The sequence below is a fragment of the Vulpes vulpes genome, chromosome 8 (genome assembly GCF_048418805.1).
Source record: "Vulpes vulpes isolate BD-2025 chromosome 8, VulVul3, whole genome shotgun sequence".
Lineage (NCBI taxonomy): Eukaryota > Metazoa > Chordata > Mammalia > Carnivora > Canidae > Vulpes > Vulpes vulpes.
The window spans coordinates 60760035-60782787 of NC_132787.1; the positions used below are offsets into that span (position 1 = coordinate 60760035).

General features: G+C 52.2%; 1 protein-coding gene across 44 annotated transcripts in view; it reads left to right on the forward strand.

Annotated features, from left to right (window-relative positions):
• DYSF (dysferlin) overlaps positions 1-22753 on the forward strand; it is a 217533-nt gene that overhangs the window by 140267 nt on the left and 54513 nt on the right. For 12 of the 44 annotated variants that reach the window (XM_025994577.2, XM_072766897.1, XM_025994574.2 and 9 more), the window contains 8 exons: positions 663-803; positions 1637-1666; positions 3235-3264; positions 11894-11995; positions 12117-12278; positions 13329-13494; positions 13978-14054; positions 20423-20485. In XM_025994577.2, coding sequence (XP_025850362.2) covers positions 663-803; positions 1637-1666; positions 3235-3264; positions 11894-11995; positions 12117-12278; positions 13329-13494; positions 13978-14054; positions 20423-20485 — 771 coding nt within the window. Of the gene's footprint in view, positions 1-662; positions 804-1636; positions 1667-3234; positions 3265-9080; positions 9123-11893; positions 11996-12116; positions 12279-13328; positions 13495-13977; positions 14055-20422; positions 20486-22753 lie in introns of all 44 variants that reach the window. The other 32 variants (XM_025994580.2, XM_025994575.2, XM_025994578.2 and 29 more) reach the window with 5 other exon arrangements.

Consider the following 22753-nt stretch of genomic DNA (forward strand, 5'->3'; position numbering starts at 1 on the left):
TGGGCAGGGCCATGGGTGATGGCTGAGAAGGTCAGAGAGCAGCACAGCTGGGGAAGATGGCTCATGTGAAGACCAGGGGCTGAGAGGTCAATGGAGGCCAGCAGACTGGAGCAGGGGGTGTGCGGAGGGAATGAGGCAGGGCGGGAGAGGCAAGTAGGCTCCAGTGAGGGGCTTTCCATGCCAGGAGATGGGGGTTCTATCCTCCAGGGAGTGGGAACCATGGAAGGTCCTGAGCAGATGAATAAGACTAAAATATCATTTTAACAAGACTCATTTAATTTGATGAGTGATCACAATTTCCCAGCTAGGAAGTGGGGAATTTAAAGGAGATGCAAAAGCCTTTGGAAATGTAAACACCTACCATGCTGAGGGTGTTAGCAAAATGCTAGGGAGCTGTCACTGTGGTCTCTAAGGGGCTCAGAGCTTGAAATTAAATCAAGGTGAGGCTAGTTAGACATATGGAGGCATTTTTGACCTTGATGGGGATTTGAAGTGGTTGCTAAGGGGGTGGGGGGCAGAGTGTACCATTCTGCACCAGGGGCTGCCACAACTCTTGAGTCCCTTTCTAGTTCAGGAGGCTGGATATAGGTCTGGTAGTTGCTCTGAGGCCACTCAGAGTCCTGGACTGGGAGATGCTGACTTTTTCTTCATGCCCGGTCTAGGGTGCAGATGAGTTTATGGGACGCTGCATTTGTCAGCCCAGCCTGGAGCGGACACCCCGGCTGGCCTGGTTCCCACTGATTAGGGGCAGCCAGTCGGCGGGGGAGCTGCTGGCCTCTTTTGAGCTCATCCAGAGAGAAAAGGTGAGGCTGGTTCATATCTATATTCAGGCAGGGAGTACATACATAGTAGGGGTGACAGGGAGCCCAGGGAGGGGATGCCCCTCTGGAGTAGAGGGGACTGCAATCAATCCCTCTTCACTGATTGGAGGCCTGCAGTCATTGGGGAACACTGAACAGTCACCTGCTGTCAGGCCTCCTGCTAAGGGTTGGGTTTTGCCCATCTTTTCTGAACCCCAAATCACAACATGCTCTGTTAGGGAGAGTATTGGGATCCGGATTGTGCTAGAATGCCTGAATCTTCTGGCCATTGGATATCTTTATCGCTGGGTCATAACTTGAGGTGGTTTCTGGGAATAGGACCTCTGTGATCTGGTTTGGGGAGGCTTAAGTGTGTTGGGGGCATCTCCACGGGCAGGTAAGGGCAGGGCCTCTGGTCTAGTGCCACCTCTGCCCTGGCCTAGCTCCATGACCCAGGGCCAGCCACCTCCCTGTTATGAAAGAAGGCGTTTGGTTTATAGCCACATCTCCAAACTTCCTCTTACTGTGATGTGAACCTCACAATGTAAGCCAGGTAGAAATAGGGCTACTCTGGGTGAGGTGTCTGGAGGGGAGCACCACATACCACAAACCTGGCTTTCCTTTGAGATTACCCACCACCTCCAGATTCCTCTGACGAGTCCCCTAGGCCTTCGAGGACTAGATTCTGTAAACCCCTGCACTGTCTGATCACTGACGCATTCCATGAGTGTCATTTTGTGGTGGGAAATGTGTTTGCCTAGCCAGGGCAGAAAGCAGGGTGTTGAGGGCTTGGGTGCCAGGCATCTGACCAAAGCTCTCTTTCTTCTGTACCCTAGCCGGCCATTCACCATATTCCTGGTTTTGAGGTAAGTCTTGCTCTTCCCTTTTCTTCTGTAACCAATTGCACCTCTCTTGGCTTGCAGGGTCCCCACCCCGCCCCCACCGCCCAACCACCCCGGGCTAGGAAGGGCCATCAGGCATACACGTGTCACCACCATCCTGCGGCCAAGCAGAGGAAGGCCCCAGGGGGGCCACGGGGTAGGGTGGGCAGGGGCTGGGGGCCCTGTCTGGCTCTGGCCTTTCCTGCCCTTCTTCCCGGAGAAGCCCGAGAATCACAGATCTCAGAATTAAATGACCTTGTAGTCACCCAGACCAGTGGCTGTCATCTGGGTGGCATATTAGAATCCCTGGGGGCAGCTTTAGAGATCACCAGTACTCAGGCTGCACCCCAGACCGATCAAAACACAACTTCTTGGAGGAGTGGCCCAGGCCTTGGTAGCCTTTGGTGTTCCCTGGGGGATTTTTTAAAAATTAAAATTCAATTTGCCAACATATAATATAACACACAGTGCTCATCCCATCAAGTGCCCTCCTTAGTGCCCATCACCCAGTTACCTTATCCCCCCACCCATCTCCATTCCCCAGGGGATTTTAATGTGCAGCCAGTGCTGAATACTGTTGAGGTGTGGTAAGAAATGCCAAGTCTCAGGCCCTACTTCAGATGGGCTGAAGTGTACCTTCAGGGGACAGGGCAGCAACCCTGTGTACTCAGAAGCTCTCCAGGGGCTCTGAGCCATGCTTGGTCCCCAAGTTGTGATTGAGACACTCTTCCTTGGCTCCTTGTTGCCACCATGACCTGGTTTTCTTCCCTCTGCTTTATTCCCTGCTCCCTGCTCCCCTTCTTGTGGGGGTCATGGTAGAAAATGTAGAGCTTTCCTGGAACCCTGCTAATTTGATTCAGGAAGTACTATTCTCTGCCAGGCTCAGCTGCAGTTTTGAGAAGTGGTCCTTTGGGCTGTGTTTGGAGGCCTCCCCCCTTACGACGAGGCAGCCTGCACAATTTGCAGACAGTTCTTACTCAGCGGGGCTCTCCTTTATTGCTTGTTCCCCACTCTACCCCTCTACTTCTCCCCTCCGCCCCCCCCCCCCCCCCCACCTCTTTGGCTTGTCTCCCTCTCTCTCTCTCTCTCCTGTCCAGTCCAAGCTCCTGCTCTCCGGCCTGCCTGCCCCTGGGGATCTGGGTGGTTTCTCCTTGCCTCTCCAAATCCATATGCTTCAGCAGAAACAGCGGTGCCAGTGGGTGAGGCCTGGCTGTTTCCTGGGGGTGCTGCACAGGGTCTGCGACCCTTCCCACCACCTGTCACCTCCAGAGATGCCAGGGCTCTAGGTTAACACTTTGGCCTCTCCACCAGTCTCTGCATCGACACCCCATCACACCTTCCTTCTCAAGGAACCATGTGGAAGGCATGGCTAGATGCACACCACCCATACCCTCCATGGGAGGCAGTTTCTCTTGGCTTCTCTTAGGGTGAATCTGATGTGTTGATCTCTGCCCCAGCCGAGTCTCCGTGTCACTGATGGTAAACTTTTACCCTCCCTCCTCTCTTCCCTCCACCAATCTCCTGGACATGGATCATCCCATGCTGCGGCCTAGGTACAGGATATGTCAGGAATCCTGGAAGAGGTGAGCTGGCCCCTCGCAGCTGGGTGCAGGAGGGCAGAGGGAAGGAGAAGGCTCGCCTCTGGGCAGGTGCCGCAGAGCCTTCTGGGTTCCTGGTGCCTCAGTGGACATCTGCCACTCAGAGACCTGACTGGATTTCACTCCCCTTACTCTGTGCTGATCCAGGGCTGCATGGGGGTATATCCTAGTGTGATTCTGGCCTCAGAAGGCTTGCTGCCCTGTCGGAGGCTGAATTCATGTAGATCTCCTGGCAGAAATGCAGGGTCTCATCTGGCTGAGTACCAGGTGGCATGTTTTCAAGAATAAAATCTTCATAAGGGGGCTAGAGTAGTCAAGGAAGCCTTTCTGGTGAAGGTAGCGTTAGCCATACTTTGCTGCAGAAAGACGGGGAATGCGCCTTTGGCTCAAAGGGCCAAGCACCAGTTTAGGGCCTGGCTGCTTTAGGGGCTGGTGGGGTTGGGGATTCCTAGGTTCTGGAAGAAGATTGGGATTGACTTCCAGAGGAAGTAAGGCCACATCCTTTGCCACGAGGGATAAGGAGCATGTTCCCTTATGGCCTCCTGCACCCCCTCTGTGCGCAGGTCCTCAGGAGTGAGCAGGGGCAGAGGCCTGGGCAGAGGCCTGGGCAGGGAGACAGGAAGGAGAGCCCTGGTCAGATGGGCTGGGGAAAGGGCAGCCACTTCCTGCCATCAGGGAATCCCCAGGCTGGGAGCGGGCACCCTTTGACATTTCCAGTGCAATTTGGACTCGAAATGCAGGGTCAGGATGTGGGATCCGCAGGCCCCGCGCCCCTTACCTCACTTCCTTTTGCTCCCAGACCAAGGTGGGGTCCGCCAAGTGAGCTGGCCATAATTGTGCCTGACAGGCAGCCTCCTGCTTTTGGCCGCAGTTGCGAAAGACTGCCGATTTGGAAAGGGGAGCCGAGCCCTGTCCAGGGAAGCAGCACGGAGCCCTTCCTCTTGATTGAAAGCACTTTGTGGCCAAAACCCACAGCCTGCTCTGAAGAAGACCCAGCCCAGGGATGAGTTATTAAAAAAAGCTAAAGTCCTTAATAGCTGGATTTGTAATATGTAACAGTGAAGGCTCAGATTCCGAGAGCGGGGCTCTGGCTGTGGTCTTGTCAAGAAGCAAATTAAAATCTGCCGCTTTTGGGCCAGACCCTGAAGAGGGCCAAGTGTCCTGCCACAGAGCCAGCCAGACCACAGGCTGAGGTGGGGTGTGGGTCAGCAGGGTGAGAGGAGAGCAAATCTTGAGGGTCTGTTGGGCACGGGGCTGGGCTGAGTCAGCAGGTTCAAGGGGTCGAAGGCCCCATGGGATGAATGGAGTATCAGGCAGTCCAGGGAAGAACCCCAGAGGATGATCTTGTGGATCACCTCCTTCTTGGGGGCCAGACCCAGGGCTCCATGGCTCAGCCACTTGCCTTGCACTTGAAGGCTAAGCCTCATACGGAGGTCTTGGGTCCTATTTCATTTCAGGAATCTCCAGGGATAGGTTAGTCCAGCTGCTGCTGTTGGGTCCATAGGAAGCCTGATGCCTTAACAGAAGTTTTCTGTCTTTGCTGTGGCCAGACTCCTGCCTTGCATCCCCCTCCCTCCAACTCCCTCCAGGCTCCCGGTCTGATCCTCGTGAAAAGTGCACCAGCTTCCCTGAGGCTGTGGGAAGGCATTCAGGCAGTTTAGATTCTGGGCCACTGGCCCTTGGAAGTCTGGGAGCAGACAGAGCAGATGGGTTTGTTAGGAAGCTAGTGGCTGCAGGGGGTGTGGGCTGGGGAGCAGGGGGCAGGACCAGGTAAGAGGCTTTTGTGACTCTGAAGGATGCTTTAAGGACAGCCTTTCTGGTGGGGAGTGCCTCTGGCCAGTGCATTCCACGCCAGTGTGGGAGACAGAGTGTCTGGGAATGACATCTTCCTAAGCTGTGCTGATGGCTCCCAGAGCCACTGGAGGACAGTGAGGATGGCTTCCTGGAAGAGGTGACACTGAGCTAACATCAGAAGCAGGGATTGGCAGAAGGAGTTGGGGATTGGGATCTAGGTGGAATTGCCTTGGGCTAGGGGCTTGTCACCACCTGGGGCCATATTGTTGTGTGGCATGATTTCCCCTCCCCCAGGCTTTATGCCCATCTGGAGCAGCCCTCTCTGGGAGCTCTGGCCCGCGGGGAACTGGGACTCGCCTTGTGTCTTTGAGGCTTCGTTGATGTCTGGGAGACCTGGGTCCTTGCAAAGAGCATGGGTAAGGGGAGAACTTCCGTCCCCAGCTCCCCAGTTTGTCTTTCTGTCAGAGTAGAGCAAGAACCCCCCCCCCCTTCCTGAGCCTTGCTCACCTTCTCCTCTTCCGCTTTCCCTTCCTGTTTCCCTCTTCCTTGATTTGCTCCTTGGCCTCCGGCTCCTTCTCTCCCTCCTTCTTCCCGCCTCTTCTGAGCCCTCTGTCTCGTTTCTTTTCCTTTTTGTCTGGAGAACAAAGGCGGTCCGTGCTGCCAAGGGGAGTGAGTTCAAAGAAACTGCAATTTTAGATTTCCTGAGAACTGGAGAGCGTGCATGTGCGCGAGTGTGTATATGTGTAAGAACGCACACACGTACACACCGGTGGCAGAAGAGGTGATGGTGGTTTCCTTAACAACGGGGGGCCCCGAGGATGTGGGACTCTGTGCAGAGGGAGATCCCACTGGGGGACCCAGTGGGCACAGCTGAGGCTTGCAGACCTGACCATTTAAGGGGGCGCTCTTTGGGGTATTACCCTTGGTCCTGCCGCTCCTGTCTTGCTCCGAGGCGGGGGATGCCCTGCTAGAAGGGACTGCACGCCCCATGGCTGTTTTTCCCTGAGGGCTCAGGGGGCCAACCGGATGTCTTTCTGTCCCCTTCCAAATCCAGGGTATGGCTTCTAGTTGGAGACGTACACGAGGTACTCTCTGGCACCCCCAAATCCACGAGAAGGAAATTTTTGGTGTTTTGCAATCAGGAAAATAAACCCAGTGGTCCCCCCATCCCCCTTTCCCTCCCCCAAGGCCTTAATTTAAAACACTGTTTTTCCTGGGAAGTGTAATTAGAGCAACATGTTGTTCCTAACGAGCTGGGTGGGGCAGGCAGACAATGGAGCCCTCCCAGCACGCCTGGCTGCCCCCGCCTGGAGCTCCCGGAGGAGCCAGATCTGAATGTCTAGAGGGTCCTCTGACCGTCCTGGCCCGGTGAGGTGGGAGTCTCTGGGGCCGCTGCTAACAGGACAACTTTGGTGTGTGTGTGGGGGGAGGTCAACCCTTCCCCCAGCCCTGCCCTGGGAATGAATGTCTGTCTAGTGTGGTGGCCCTCCGACCTAGGGGAGGAAGTCCCCCTCAAGGCTTGTCCTCAGCTCTCTGTGCTCAGCTGGCCTGCTGAACAGACTGATGGGGACATAAGGGTAGATTTTGCTCTGACGGGGGAGAGAGCCTCATCTGTTCTTGGGTCCCTGTCCTCTTGATGTGAGGCAGTTCAGTAAACACCCTGCACACCTGTAGGACCCATCAGTGGGGTGGCCCCAGGTCTGCCTGCACTCAGGGTGGCAGGGGGTGGGGTGCGAGGGAGGGATTGGTCATGGGTGGCTTCATCTAATTAGACTTCCGTTGTATAGTTGCCCTCCAGGTTCGTGGTCCTCAGAGTCCTCGTATCACATAGGACAGTGAATTAGAATGTCCTGGTGATACTTGGAGTCTGCGTCTACCCTCTGGCAGTGTCGATATGCTTCCCTGGATGTGATAGGATCGCTGCAGCCCCCCACCCTCCCCGAGAATCACTGGCCTGGAAGAGGGTGTTGAGCCCCTCACATTGTCTGGACCAGAAGTTGAGGAACTCAGGCTCAGGAGTTTGGTCATCTGGCCAGGGCCACAGGACTCTCACAGTGAGGTGTCACAGACCAGTCAGGACCTTATCATAGGGTGGTAAGAAGTTTCTGGAACAGTTGGGAGATTTTCTGGAAAATGTAGAGCTTGAATGAGACCCTGAGAGATGTGTTAGATTCAGGAAGGTGGTCTGGGAAGCCCATTCAGTCAGAAGGAGTGAGGAGCAGGCATGGGAAAGGGGGTTGGTGAGGACCCATGGAGCAGGTTGATGCAGACAGGAGTGCTGGGGAGGAAGGGAGAGTGTGTGGGTGGGTTCTTTATTCAACCATCTGCCCACCCATTCATTCCTCTGCCATCCCTCCCTCCCCTCAAATACTCATTCATCATCCTGTAGTCCTTGGACAGGGATTTCAGCTGTGGTCCCCGTGGGCAGAGCTGCCAGTGGAACACACATGGATGGCACGGGGTGGTGTGTCTTTCAGTGGGAGTGAGGCAAGTTGCTGCGGAAGCCATGGGGCTGCTTATCTTGAGCTCAAGACACCAGGGAGGATTTAAATGGAGATCTGAAGTCTGAGAAGGAGGTGGCCAGTTGAGGTGGGCTGAAGAGCATTTCAGAGGGACTGGCAACTCCAAGCCTCAAAGGAAAAGAGAGTGTGCTGCCTCTACAACTTGCTAGTGTTCAGGAGGGCCAGTGTTGAGCATGTATGGGGAGGTGGCTCATCATTCTCTGGGATCCCAGAATGGAAGATTATCTAGTGGGAGGCAGGACCAGAGAAGTCAGAAGGAAATAGAAGATGAGGGGTCTTGGAGGCCATGTTAAGGAACTTGGACTTCATCCTGAGCAGCTGGGGAGCGTTTGACGGGTTTTAAACAGAATGAAATTCTTAGAACACTTCCCCTGGTTGCAGAATACAGCACACACTGGCTCTCTTGGGAAGGAATTTGCAAAACCAGATGCAAGGAGACCACTTAGGGGGATGCTGGTGAATGCAGGTGAGGGGGTGAAGGAAGGAGACAGGTGGATGGGCATGTGAGAAGTTTAGGAGACAGAATCATGAAGGCCAGGTGGTCCATGGGACATAGTGATGAAGGGGAGGAGAGCCAAGGGTGGCGTGGGGCTTTTTGGCTTGATGGTCAAGGTGGATGATGCGGCTGGTTTCTGAGATGACATGGGGAGAGAGCAGGTTTTGAGGGGATAACTTGATCCAGTTTGGGACCTGTTCAGTGTTAGAGGCCAGTGGGGCACATGGGCAAACTGAGCAGGAAGAGGTAGGCAATGTGGGTCTGAAGGCAGAAAGCCCAGGAAACTGGCTGAGGAGACTCAGCCAACAGAAGGGGGTGAGGGGGAAGGGGCAGCAGAGAGAAACCACAGAGACAGTCTCAGGAAGGAGGCCGAGGTCAGTTGGCAGGATGCTGCTGAGGAGAGGGAGAGATGCGAGCCTGCCAGTGGCCTTCGGGTTGAGCTACAAGCAGGCTGTCGTTGATTTAGGACAGTGAAGTTTCTGGAGCAGGCGTGCTGGGGGCAGAGGGCCTTGTGGAAGCAAGAGAGGGGAGAAGGAGGGAGGCTGCTGGAAGACACAGAGCAGGGCAGGGATGGATATGAGAGACCGTCTCTAAATAGGGAAGGAAACGATCCAGCTGCTGGGGAGCTCGGGATGGGATGTGGCTGGAAACAAGGGAGGCTTTAGGTGTGGCTGTGCAGCGATAACTCCAGAGGGATGAATGGGCATGTGGGTGTGCACGCTGGGGAGGAGGATGGGGGCTGTGGTGGTGGCTTGCAGGCCGGGGCTGTGGAGTGTGGGGGTAGGCTGCAGAGGCAGGGTCCTGCTGACAAATGGCAGGGAGCAAACATGTGCCTAGACCCCTGGGGGGATGGTGAGGTGGACAGAGATGGGTTTGGGATGAGAATGGTGGCCTCATGCTGTGGCAAGGAAGCTGCCCGTGGACACACCTCTAACCACTGTCTCTGCTTCTTTCTTCCTTCTGCTTCTGCTGGGCCTGGTGTTCCGCAGCTGTGTGCACCTGCCTTCTTCCTCCAGGGCCTCCTCCAAACGGTACTGGAGCTCAAGCCTGCTCAAGGCTCTTGTTCCCTGTCCTCACACACAGGTTCCTGAAAATGGGGAGCCTGGTCCTCAGCCTGTAGAGGGGAATGTCATCACCATGGAGCTCAGCAGAGCTGGGAGGAAAGCCTGAATGTGCAAATGAGGGATAAACAGGAATCAGAGGGACACTGCCCAGAGTTTGGGGGGCCTGGAGAGAAATGTTCAGGGTGGGGGAATATATTAATGAGTTTTTCTCATGATTCAGGAGAACGGTATAAGCATGTGAGAAGGGCCTGATCTTTCTGCCTCCCCAGTCCCTTCTTTTTTGCTCCTTTCGGTATTGGGGTTTGGGCCTTGGGCCCCTCACATCGGGCTGGGCACCAGCCTTAAGCAGGTCACAAACAGACCATGAGCAGACCTTCAGGCAAAACCTTTCTTTTAAAGGGCCCCACCTCCACCCTCCAGGCCACTACTTATATGAACTGTGACATGCCCAGCAGGCCATGGAGTTGTGCCCTGTGGCAGCTCCGCACATTGCCACTCCTCCTGACAGTGTTTGTCTCCCAGCCAGTCCAAAAATGTAGGCATTTCCTATGCCATGTCACCTGCTTTGAAGGTCTGGAGGAAGATTATGAATTCCTTCACTTGGTGCCTGTGTGACATAGGGGTAGTTCGGAAGCCAGTGTTGTTCTGAGAAATGCTACTGGGGGCCCAGTTCTCCTCAAGTCACCCTGGGAGAGCAACAGCCCTCCTGGTGAAAACAATGGTACTGACAACAATAATGCCATCCTTACAATTGCTGCCATTGACTGAGCAGCTCCCGGGTGCCAGACACTTGAGGTTTGTTCTCACTGAATTGTTGGAGCAGGCTCGAGGGGTATTGTTATCCTGGATCTTCATAGGAGGGTAATGAGTCACAGGCATTGAGTAATTTGCCCAAGGTCAAACAGCTAGAAGGCGGCAGGGCTGGAACTAGAACTGAGGCCCAACCAATACTAGAAATGAGCTTCTTAACCCCTGCAGGTTGGGGTAGTGTAGTGTGTGTCACAGGGCAAGAGTGACAACTGGGGTTGGTTGTGAAGTGATTCATGGAGGCAAGGGGAAGCCCATGTGTCTCAGTGCTTCAGCTGCTCCCACCATCTACGTCAGAGCATTTGTACATGGGTGCACCATCCTTTGAGAAGGAGCCCAAAGCAAGTCACTTGGAGAATTAATCCACTGATTCCATTGTTTATTAAATGAGGTTACACAAGGCAGGCTCTGTAAAGTGTCCAGCCTAGCTCTTTTATTTAATAGTCAACATTTTCTGAGTGTCAGGGCCTTCTTGTATGGAAGTGTGGGTTGTGCACTGCACAAGGGCACTGTGTCTAAGGAGATACAATTTCCAGTGCAGGCATTATGTATTTGTATTTATTATAACAATTTTCCAGTAGGTGGCAGTAAAGTGTCTTGTTCTAAGAAGCTAGTAAAATACGACGATTTTCTGAGGTGGAAGTAAAGAGTCTCAAGGAAGGGACATCTTTCTTTAATTGCCACAAAGGTGCAATGTGGGCTCGGAGACCTGTTGAGGGTCCATGTGAACCAGGTGCTGTTCTAAGTGTCAGTATTAACTTCTTCAAGCCTCACATTAATCTAGAGTTTTGGCAACTTTTTTTTCCCCAAAGATTTTATTTATTTATTCTTGAGAGATAGAGAGAGAGGCAGAGACACAGGCAGAGGGAGAAGCAGGCTCCATACAGGGAGCCCAACGTGGGACTCGATCCCAGGACTCCAGGATCAGGTCCTGGGCCAAAGGCAGATGCTCAACCGCTGAGCCACCCAGGCATCCCGAGTTTTGGCAACTTTTAATAACTATTTTATAGATTAAAAAAATGGAGCCATGGAAAGATGAAATAATTGATGCAAGTCAGTAGCTGGTGGAGCCTGTGTTCCTAAGCATTGTGAGACTTGGTAGTTGGTTCGTCTACAGTGACACAGCCTGCTTTGCCCCTGATGCTTCCCTGTGTATTTCTTCATGATCATGGGGGATTTTTGGCTCAGTCTTTCTGGCAAACCCTCAGTCAGCAGAGTTGACACATGCTGCTCTCATCTTTGGCCTATGGTGGTGAAGGAGCCTCCCCAGCAGTTCCTGTTAGCACCCGTGAATAATGGGCACGTACATCCCCTTCTCCTATTTGTAAATTCTCTTTCTGGCTCACAGAGCGAGTGTTCTGTCTTTGTGGTGGACAGATGTGAGAAGTAGGGGTTCAGGGCTGGCAGGTGTCTGGGTGTGGTGTGGGGGATGGAGGAGGGACACCAAGGTGGTTGGCACATTGGGAGTGCCTGAGCCTGGGGGCAGGAGAACCAGGCTAGCGGGAGAAATGTGGTCCTCTCTGTGCCCAAGTGAGGCTGGAGTGGATGTGCTAGGATGAAAGTGTGCAGTGTGTGTGTGTGTGTGTGTGCATGTGTGTGCATGTGGCAGGGATGGGGAGACCCTCAGCAGCACACTGGTGCCTCTGAGACTGCATTAGGGAGGAGGGGTGACCTGGGGTTCACTTGAAACAAGGTGACCTGAATCCCAGGCCAAGGTGCTCAAATTGTGATGCTGGAAAAGATGGTGCCTGGCAAAAACTGACTTGGTTTTCTCATTTTTGCCTGCCTGCTTGCCCAACTTGTGTGCCTTTGCCTCTCTATTTCTGCCCTCCACCCTTGTCCTTTCTGTCCCAACTGCCTCCCCCTTCTTTTTTATCTCTCTGCCTTGGTCTTCCTCCTACCATCTCTGCTCCACCTGCCATCCTCTGCAGTCAGAGGACGTAGACCTGCCCTACCCGCCACCTCAGAGGGAGGCCAACATCTTCATGGTCCCCCAGAACATCAAGCCTGTTCTCCAGCGTACTGCCATAGAGGTGAGCTGGGCCCTGGCATGGGGTGGGGGTGGGGATGCAGCCTGGCCCTTCCCTTTCCTGGCCCCAGCCTTTCCTGGGGGCCGGGGCCTTTCCAGCTGCTCTCCTCACTCTGTGTCCCCAGATCCTGGCGTGGGGCCTGCGGAACATGAAGAGCTACCAGCTGGCCAGCATCTCCTCCCCTAGCCTTGTGGTAGAGTGCGGGGGCCAGACAGTGCAGTCCTGTGTCATCAAGAACCTCCGGAAGAACCCCAACTTCGACATCTGTACCCTTTTCATGGAAGTGGTAAGCCTGGCCTTCCTGCTGTCCCCTTCTGGAGTCAGGGGCTCGGCTGTCTGCTCTGCCTCTCCGTGGGATCCTGGCTAGGTCATGGCATCTTTCCCATCTCATTTGTCTGTGGAAATGGGGAAGCAGTGCTCACCATCTCCTCCCTGGAAGAGTTGAAGCCTGTGAGCAGCATGAATGAGGGTCAGCTGGCTTCTTCCTACCCAGACAGGCATGCACAGGAGTTGTAAGGACCCACCCTTCCCTGCCAGGGAAGTTCTCAGCCCCCTGGAGCTCCCCTCGGGGGGCCTGCCAGGGCTCTGACCTTCCGTGCTTCCTCCAGACCTTCCCTGACTGGGTACTCCTCTAGCCTTGCTGTGGACTCCCCCCACCACGGCCCACAGGCCCTCAGGCTCTCAGCCTTCTGCAGCTCCCCAGGCTGCCTGGGCCTAGTGGCCGGAGTGAGGCAAGTCTGAGGAAAGGAAAATGGTTTGCAAGATGAAAGCGCTAGAGAAATTCCAGGCCCAGTGGCTGTCAACAGGAGCCTCCTCTTGGCCGAGCCAAAGCCGCCACCGAAGGAGAGCATATAAATTATTTCAAGTTGTGTTCAAAGTGCTTTTGGGGCAGGGGTTGGGAGGAGAAGAATCTGGGTCTGTAAGCCAACTCTTGAGTATCCACTTGGGGGGGACTGTCTGCAAGAAATGTTGAGTCCTGGGCCAACTTCTCCCTTCTTCCCCTCCCCAACCAGTGAGGGTTCAGGGAAAGTAGACTTGTTTTAGCTTGAGGCTGAGCTGGATGTGTCCGGAAGGTAGAGCTGTGGGGGAAAAGTCAGCCTCTGCATACAGCATTCAAGAGGCAGACTGAAAAGGTGTGTGGCTTCTCTTCCCCTGGCCAGCTCCTGGCTTCGGCCAACCACCACTTTGGATTTATGGCTCTTGGGGGTGATGTGTGGGTTTAAAGTCATTCTCTGTTCCTTGAACTTGTCCTGTGAAGGAGAGCCTTCGCCTCCTCTAAAGTCTCCAAGAGGTGGGTTCGGGCCACAGCCCAGAGCTTCCCTCCTGCTCTGCCCAGATGCTGCCCAAGGAGGAGGTCTACTGTCCCTCCATCGTGATCAAGGTCATTGATAACCGCCAGTTTGGCCGCCGGCCTGTGGTGGGCCAGTGTACCATCCGTTCCCTGGAGAGCTTCATGTGTGACCTGTACTCCGAGGAGAGTCCGTCCCCACAGGGCGGCCCAGGTAGGGGGTAGGGCTGTTGATGGAGAGGGCCAGGGCTGAGGGGCTGGGGCAGGTGGGGCTTCCCAGGTGAGACGTGGCCTGAAGCCCTTCTCTTACCTGGATCTGAGCGAGAAATGGTTTCTGCTCAGCTGACCAGGAGGGTGGGAATCTTGCCTTCCTCAGGGCATCGCCCAGCTCTCGGCTAACTGAGAGGCCAGGGCTAGGGTGGGATGATGTGGGGGAAGAGTTGAGGGAGACAGAAAGGCAGGGATTCTATGAGATGAGGAGAGAGAGAGAGAACCAGGTGGGGGTGGGGCGACAGTGAATGTGAGAGAAGATGGGAGAGGGAAGAACTGGATAGGAAGAAAAGGACACAGAGGACATTGAGAAGTGTGGAAGGCTGAGGGCCTTTGGTCTCAGTGTCTTGCCTGAGTGTTGTGGCTGGAGAGGGGCGAGTACCCTGAAGGAGCCCCTCTCAGGCATGGATATGGCTCTTCCCTACAGATGATGTGAGTTTACTCAGTCCTGGGGAAGACGTGCTCATTGACATCGATGACAAGGAGCCCCTCATCCCCATGCAGGTGAGATGAGCACTGGTCCCCCAGGAAAGACACTGGCTCTGCTGGCCTTGGCTGCCTCTCCCTCTTCCTTGTCTCTCCCACTCTTCCTCCCTTCCCTTCCTTACCACATGGCCTCTGCCTCTGTAAGACATCTCCCTCGTACCCTGGTGGCTGGACAGTGTATAGGTGGAGGAACCCAGATGGGAGCTTTCAGTCTGGTCGGGAATGAGGTGGAGGGGTTGGGGGAAGGCGATGTGTGGTCACCTGGGCAAGACCCAGTCATTTTCTCCAAAGCATGCCAAAAAAAAAAAAAGTACCCTCTACCTAGAGGGCCATGGTGAGGGCTCTCTCTGAAGATTACTCAGGAAATCATGGTGGGCTCAGCAAATGAAAGAGAAGGAAGACAGGGGAAAGAGTGACCACGCAGTCTTGAGTGTGCTCTAGCGCCATTGCCTTACCCCAGCCAGAACCCTGCTTGGGGGTAAGGTTTAACTATAGGCTCAGGTATGGGGGCACCTTGAAAGCAGCTGAGAAGGAGGGGTGTGTGTCCAAGCCAATAGTCCCTCTTGCCCCATTCCTGCCACCTCCAAGAAAAGAAAGGGTGAGGGGAAGGAGGGGGATCTTATTCTCAGGGAATCCAACCCTGTGGAGAGTTAAGAGGCATCCCTTTGCTACATACTCAGCAACTGAGTGTCCCAGGGCCAGCTGGTGACCCAGGCTCCAATGCCAAATAGCATGGTGGGAGGGCTGTGGCACCTCTTACTGAGCAGGGAGCACTCTCCCCACCTTGGGCCCTGGGTTGCTCTAGTTCCTTAGGCCCAAGATCACCCAGTCCTTCCCACGGTGGAGATGGGGAAAGGCCTCACAGTGAGCACCAGCCTTGAGCTCTTTCAGGTTGTCACCCTCCTCCTGGCTTTGCATGATGCTGGTCACTGGTCATACCCCTGGGACCTGGGGCTCCCAGAGCTTCCCTGCTGCCTAGACGGAGAGTGTCCAGGCTGTGTTGACAGTACTTGTTGTCCATAGGCTCTTGGCCTATTTATTGACATAGGGCATCCAGGAGATTCCATTTTCTCTAAACCACCACACAAATATTGGCCTTGGGAGCAAGAGAACACACTGGGGTGCTAAGGTGGGCTCAGGATCCTCAGGGCTACCCTGGAGCTTCCCTCTAACATTTAGGGCTGATTTTTGCTTCTTTGTTGCTTGTGCATCTTTCACCTTTCTGCCATTTCCAAGGGAACAGCTCCAGTGTGCACCTGGGTCTAGCTGCTGCTAAAACAAGAGGGGTTCTGCTCATCATTCTTTCTACTGGGGACACATTCTGGCCTACACCTGCTCTTTCTTTAAGATTCAACTTAGGTGTGGTCACCTCCTTCTGGGATTCGTCCCCGGCTTCCCCCCTTCTCCTGCAAGTCCTGTCTATATCTTGGTCACTACCTTTTCTTTAGGTCCTGATTATCTCTGCAAATGTCAGCACCTTCCCCAGACCAGGTTCAGGGCAACCACCAGGGTGTATTTCTTTTGTGTCCTCAATACCCAGCATGAGACTGGTTAAAAGGAGGAGTTCAGTGAAGTCTATCTGGATGGGCCATTGTGAGGGAGGATAGGTGGATGCATGGATGCATGACCTGCCTACTCTCTATGTGGGTCGAAGAAGGAGCTTCTCTAGATTGAGAAAAATCCAAGTGGAGATTTTGGATGGTCCTACCCAGGATTCAGCTATGTTCAGTACTAGTGCCTTCTGGCCTCAGTGGGGGTTTGTAGCTTGAATTAGGCAGATAATTAGCCCCAAATTCTAGGCCTCCCAATCCTGGCTCCTGTTTTCTGCCCCCTATGCAGGGAAGTATAGGGCCTGCCCAGCAGCATTTCCAGTCTGTATATGCTGCCCTCAAAATATTTACAGACTCAGATGGTGGGGGGGTACTATTTTGAGTCCTGCTGGCTACAAGCCCACAGTCAGATGCAGATAGTGAGAAGACCCAGTCTGGACATCCTCCTGGCATTGACATGGGTGAACCGAGGCTGGGGCCTGAGCCAGTGCAGGGGCTGTGCTCTTTGTGGGAACACATGGTCACTTTGGCTAGTACTGCTGGCCAGGCAAAGGGTGAGGAGCTGGGCTCTGGGCTCCTGGAGGTGTGCCCACATGTGGGGAGGCAGGCTCCCAGGGCCTCAGAGGTGGCCCAGGAGATGGAGGAAGTGTGACATGCCTGCTCTGATGGAGGAGGCTTGAACCTGGCCCTCCTGAGCTCCTGTCCCTACTCTCATGGACCCGTGAGGCCAGCAGGGACACCACCACTGGTCTCCAGGGAGCCCTGGCCTGATGGCGTCTGATGGAGGAATTGGGGAAAAACCAAGCTTGTATTGTGTTTTTCTCCAAGATCCACTGATCCTATTTGGTTGGACAGGAGATCTTTTGCTCCCCTGTCTCTCCTGCACACCCCTTGGCACTTGGCAGGACCAGGCATTCTGAGGCAGATCCAGGAGGCAATGCGTACCAGTTCCAAATGGTTTGCCAGATGATTCTGGCTGGGCTTATATCCCTTTCCCCCTCCCCCACACAAAAAGGTCCCTGCCCTCTGGGGACAGAAGGGACAAGAAGTCTGGCTGACTTTGGATTTTGCCTGGCTCGTGTTTGTCCAACCCGTGTTTCTCAGCAGCCTGTTTCATGCTCATGGTGATGTCGTCCTCACTGCTGAGCTCACTAGGTCCTGGCTGCACATCCACTCTGGCCAGATCTGGCTTCTGTCTCAGTCCCTCTGTCTCCTTCCTCAGTACTTCCTCTCTGCTAAGGAACGTCCTTGGCATCATTGGCTCGGTTCCTGGGAGGCACCTGCCACACCTTAGAAATGTCATCTGACTCTTCCCTGATGTTATCATTGGGCTGACACAGAGAGGGTTTTTCAGGTTTCAAGAAATGTGTGGTTTGTGTCAGGAGTGGCCAATTCTAGAGATGGCCCAAAATGTATGTATAAGCAGATCTGTCCACTTGGCCTTGTTGGGCTCCTAGGTCAGTACCCCTGTCCCATGTGGGTGGGTGCCTGGCCTCTTGAGCTCTTCTCTGGTGATCAGGGCCAGGAGGAGATAGGCTTGTGTGAATTGACTCCATAGTTTATCCTTGGTTGGTGCGGCTCTCCTTTGCATAGATTTTAGACCTGTAGCCTGGGGGTGGGGTAGTGTGTTTGTGTGCATGTGTGTGGTGTATGCACATGAGTGTGTGTGAGAGGTGGGAGCGGCTGGGGGCAGGTGTGTGTGTGTGTGTGTGTGTGTGTGTGTGCAAGCTCCCGAGGGTGTGTCTAGACACAGTGGTATTGTAGGAATCAAGGCCTTGACTTTTAACCTTCTGAGGACAGGCCTGGGTATGTCCTCAAAGAGAGGGCATAGAGCTTATTTCATTCCATTAGTGCTCTGCTTTAAAAAAGGATATATTAATTCTTTTTCTGGCTATAAATATGTGTTAATTATGTAGAATTTGGAAAATGTAGGATAATTATGAATAAGTAGGCATTACTTCCAACCAAGGACACTATCAGAATGAACTTCTATCAACATATCCTTCTCTCCTTCCCCTTGCCCTTGCCTGGGCTTCTCTTTCTGTCTCTGACTCCGACTCAGACTCCATTTCTCTCTTTAAAACAAAATTGGGAGTCTCTCTTAACTACTCTGCTTTTTCATTAAGCTGGTTCTTGGTGTTCTAAATATGAAGAGGTGAAGAGAAGGAGTGTGCAGGACACACACAAAGCACCCCCCCCCCCCCATCTCTTACAGAGGGTCTGAAAGCTCAGAGCAGAGGTGGTGCCCCTGCCCACCCCACACATGACCCACCGGGCACTGAGATGCCCCTGGAGTCACCTGGTCAAGGGTGACTCTTCCCTATCGTTCTGAGAGCCCACACTAGGTAGGCGATCTCCTCTGTAAGTCTCCAGAGAAGGAGGATTTCTGGGTTTGGGGGTGGGGACCATGTGCAGGTTGAAGAGGGATAAAGAGGAAAGAGCACCTTGAAATGTTCACCCCAGTTGGGTGAAATGAGAGGTATGTAACTGATCTCAAATGAGACACTTTATCAGCAAGGGACAGAGATCGTGTGCTTGTCTTGGCCCTGTGAGTCAGCGTGGGCTAAGAGATCAGGAAAATGCCCAGGAGGGGCTGGCCCCATAGGCCGGCGGGGTTAGAACAGCAGAGGGGAGAGGAGAGGAGAGGAGAGGAGGGCTTTCCTGATGGGCAAAGGAGTGGAGCACAGGCTAGGCAGTGGGACTGCGTGTGTGAGTGTATGTGGATGCATGTGTGTGCGCGTGTGTGTGAGGTGGGCGGGTATCGGAGGAAGTGCAGACTGGGTGGAGAAGGCATCAGGAGGCGTGAAGACCCACTCCCCGCACTGTGGGGTAGGGTGCTGAGGCTGGCGGCTCCCAAGCTCCCCAGCTTGGGCTCATTTTGGGCCTGCTGCTCCAGTTATAGTCTCTGGGACGCCGTGAAGGTGGCAACGTGCTCCCAGAACTGTAGCGGCAAATTATGCCTGAGTCCCAAAGGGGAACGTGTAATTTCGGAAGCGGGACCAGATCTTTGGAGCACTATGTTTAGCTTTATTTTTTTTCCTTTTGCTTGGGTGAACTGCTGGTTTCCCTCTCACCTTTCTAAAAACAAACTGTATTAAAAATAACAAGAAGGCTTCTGTGAAGTTCGGGATGAGAGCGGGAGGGGCAGAGGCGGCTGGGGAGTGGGGGGTTGCGTGGAGTTCATCTGGTCTATGCCAGGGGTCACACCATATCCACCAACACATGTGGCCAGTCCCTGGCACCATCCAGCAGCCTGGCCTGGTGCTCACTAGCCGCTGCCTGTGCTTCTGGCTCTAAATAAAGCTAGTTTAAGGGGACTAGGGTCCCCTTCAGTGATTCCCCCTTCACAGGGCAGAGTTGGGTCTATGGGTTCCAAGACTCCCCCCCAGATCCCAAAAGACTTTATTCTGGCCTTCCTGAGCCCTTCTGACCCCCAGGTGACTGTGTCTCCCAGGTTTTTCCAGCCAAGGATTGGACAGCCACCCAGGGCTCAGGCCTCCTGTGGAGTCTCCCGGAGCCCTCTGCTCGGGGTTCAAAGGCAGAGAGAGTCTGACGCTGGGAGTCTGTTTCTTGGCTCATCGTCTCAGCCCCCCTAGCCTCATTTGTCTGCTGCCCAGTGCCTCCTTCCCGAGCTGAGCCCTTTGCTTTCTTGACTGTGTTGTATTTTATCCTTCTACTCCTTTGCACTTGTTACCCCCTCTGCCTGGAAAGCATCTCCTGGTTTTGTCTACCCAGACTGGTGCTCATCCACCCAGAGCCCCATCACCTTCTCTAGGACCATTATAGTGGTCTCTGACAAAGTCGCCTGTCTCCAGTCCTGCCTTCTGAGGCTCTCTGGACCCTGCAGCCCAGGGATTTATCCTAGAAAGTACTGAGTCACAGTACCAGAGGCAAGGCAGGTACTCCTTGCTGGCAAGGATCTGATGCCAGAAAAGGATGCAGGAAGTTTTCTCTAGCATAGCAAAGGGGCGTTGGATTATAACACTCTTCAAGCCTCCCTTTTACAGGCTTTGGGAAAGTCGGATGATGCCCTGGTTCTTGTCTTTGTTTTTTTTTTTTTTTTAAAGATTTATTTACTTATTTGACAGAGAGATAGGAAGAGAGAGAATCTTTTTTTTATTTTTTTATTTTTTTAATTTATGATAGTCACAGAGAGAGAGAGAGAAAGGCCGAGACACAGGCAGAGGGAGAAGCAGGCTCCATGCACCAGGAGCCCGATGTGGGATTCGATCCCGGGTCTCCAGGATCCCGCCCTGGGCCAAAGGCAGGTGCCAGACCGCTGCGCCACCCAGGGATCCCTGGTTCTTGTCTTTTAAGAGAAAAGACTTAGGAACCATGCCCAAGCAGGGGTTGGTGTGGTCCAGCGGTTAGAAGAAACCACCAGGAATGGTGGGGAGCTTGGAGTATGTCTGCAATGGAGAGGTTTGAAAGATAGGGTGGGCATGTGAGGATGGTATTGAGTAAGTGGTGCCAAGGGCAGTGAGAAAGTGGGCGAGAGAGGGGCATTGGCTGAGCAACTTTCATGTGCCTCACCTGTGCTAAATATGCATGACCTTCAACTCCTTATACTCACTGTTGCCCTGTGACCTGGGCTTTGTACCCATTCTATGTTTGGGATGCTGACCCAGAGAGGTCAGGGGGCTTGACCAAGGTCACATAGCTGATAGAGCAGTGGGGCCAGGATTTAGACCCTGCCTTACCTAACTCCAAAATACACGTTCCTCCTGTAGCTTTTATAGCCTCCCTGCTTGGAGAGCTCTACTTCCTTGGGGTGGTCCAGTCTTCCCTGAAGTGGTTTCCCTAACCCTGTTGCTAACCAGCGTGTTTAATTTGTAGCTTGCAGATGGTCTGTCGGGCTCTGCCCCCACTAACATGGCATCTTCTCCATCCAGTCCTCATGTATGTATTGTTTACCTATTTGCGGGCTCTTTGATTTCCCTGGGGGGCTTGGGGTGGGAGTAGGGAGTTAAGGAAAGGAACAGAGGAAGGGGAGTGGGAGGGAAAGAAAGGAAGTACATTAGACCTTGAACAATGTGGGGGCAGGCACATTGGGGCACTAGCCCCTGCACTGTAGAAAATTCACAGGTAACTTTTGACTTTCAAAACCTTGGCTACTAATAGCCTACTTTGACCAGAAGCCTCACTGATAACATAAATAGCTTATAAACACAGACTTTGTATGTTGTAGGTATTACGTACTGTATTCTTATAATAAAGTAAGCAAGAGAAAAGAAAATGCTGTTAGGAAAATCATCAGGAAGAGAAAATAGTTATAGCACCGTGCTGTATTGGAAAAATCTGTGTATTAGCGCACCCATGCTACTCAAACCAGTGTTGTTCAGGGTCAACTGTATTTCCTGAGATCCCACAGAGAACAGTGACCTGCCCTGTGTGATGGATGAGGAATGGGGAGCAAGATAGGGGAAGATCCTCAGAAACAGCACTGAGTTATCTTAGTTTGTCTTGGGACTTAATCTTGTTTACTGGCATGAGGGCCAGAGGGTTGGTTGGGGTTGCAGGGGACAATGGAAACAGGGAAGTGTCTAGATTAGAGCTGGACTGCTGGAACATGGGACGTAAAAAGCTTCTGTGGGCAGTGGCAGGTTGATTTTCTCTGCCCCTCCCACAGACATGAAAACTGTGTGTGACCAAGGAACCTAGGTTGTCTGGGGAAGGTTCTGAGATGTTTGCTGGGGCCCACAGTCTGCAACTGGGCTGATTTCCTTGCTTGGTGTCATATTTAGGGGTCGTGGGTCCCTCTGGGAAGATGACTTGGCATTTAGCCTTCACCACGCCCTCATGAAGTCCCACGTTCAGAGCCAGAGCAGCCTCTGAGCTGCTGGGGGAGCCATATGAGATAGGACCTGCCAACAATTAAATTCTGTTCATGGTGCTGGGGGAGGCATTGCTGTATTGGGCATCTTAGGATTTCTAGGAAGAGGCCATATATATTTTTAATTTTTTCTGATTTATCCATTATAGAAAATACAGAAAAGACAGTGTAAAGCAGAAAGTGAAAACCACCTGTATTCCTACCAGTTGGAGACAAGCACTGTTAAGATTTTGATGTGCTTACATTTTAAGATATCTTTTTTGCATGTGTACAGACTTTTGTTTAAAAACATAATTGTAGTCATGTTGTACCTTTTTATAATTTGCATTTTCTTTATTTAAAATTATGTAATGTTTTTCCATATTGGTATATTCTTTAAAGACATGGCTTCATGTCATCTCATCATATGGAAATCTACAAAATTTTAACTACTTCCCTATCATTGGACATTTAATGATATTAATTTCCACCGGTGCCTTTTGTTTCTTAGAGGAGTTATTTTTGTTTACTTTAGACCAGCCCATTTCACGTTGAGTCCTAGACATTTTATAGCCTTTGTTGCTATCTACGTGGAATATGTTTTTTTAATGATTTGGTCTAATTGCTTATTGTTAGAATATAGGGAGACAATATTTTGTGTATTTCCTTTGAAACAGACTCTTTAGGAAGCTCCTTTATTAGTTCTGAAAGTTGTTCATTGATTCTGTTGGGTTTTCCAGGTAGGTAAGATGGTTTTCTTCAAACAGTAATAAATATGTCACTATCTTTCTAATAATAATTATACCTTATTCCTTTTTTAGAATAACAGTTGATAATTGAGGTGCTAGTGAACAAACATGTTTAGTTACCGATTCTAATGAAAAGCTTCTGCCATTTTTCCATTAATTGTGATAATGATTGGTAGTTTCAGATAGATATTCTTGATTTTGTCAAGATCGTGTCTTTTATTATTTATTAATAGTTTAAAAATTAGGTATAGGAGTTAATTTTATCCACTGCCATTTGTCATTTATCAAGATGATTATTTTGTTTTCTATTATTCTGTTAACATAATGTATAATTGTCTTGCATTCCTGGATACTTGGTCATGGTATTATAATTTACTATAATTGAAGTTCTCTTATCCAGTGCAATCAAGACAGGTAGTTGATTAGCAAATCGAAGAAGTTAATTGAATGGGGACTGATTAAAAGCCATGTGTACACACCATAAACATTTTATATCTAGCCCTATCTATGTATCTTTCTTTACCAGTCATTTGACACATGTCAAGGCTTCTTTAAATTTGGATCTGTAATTAGAGTACTGTGTCATCCTTCTTGTATAAACCACAT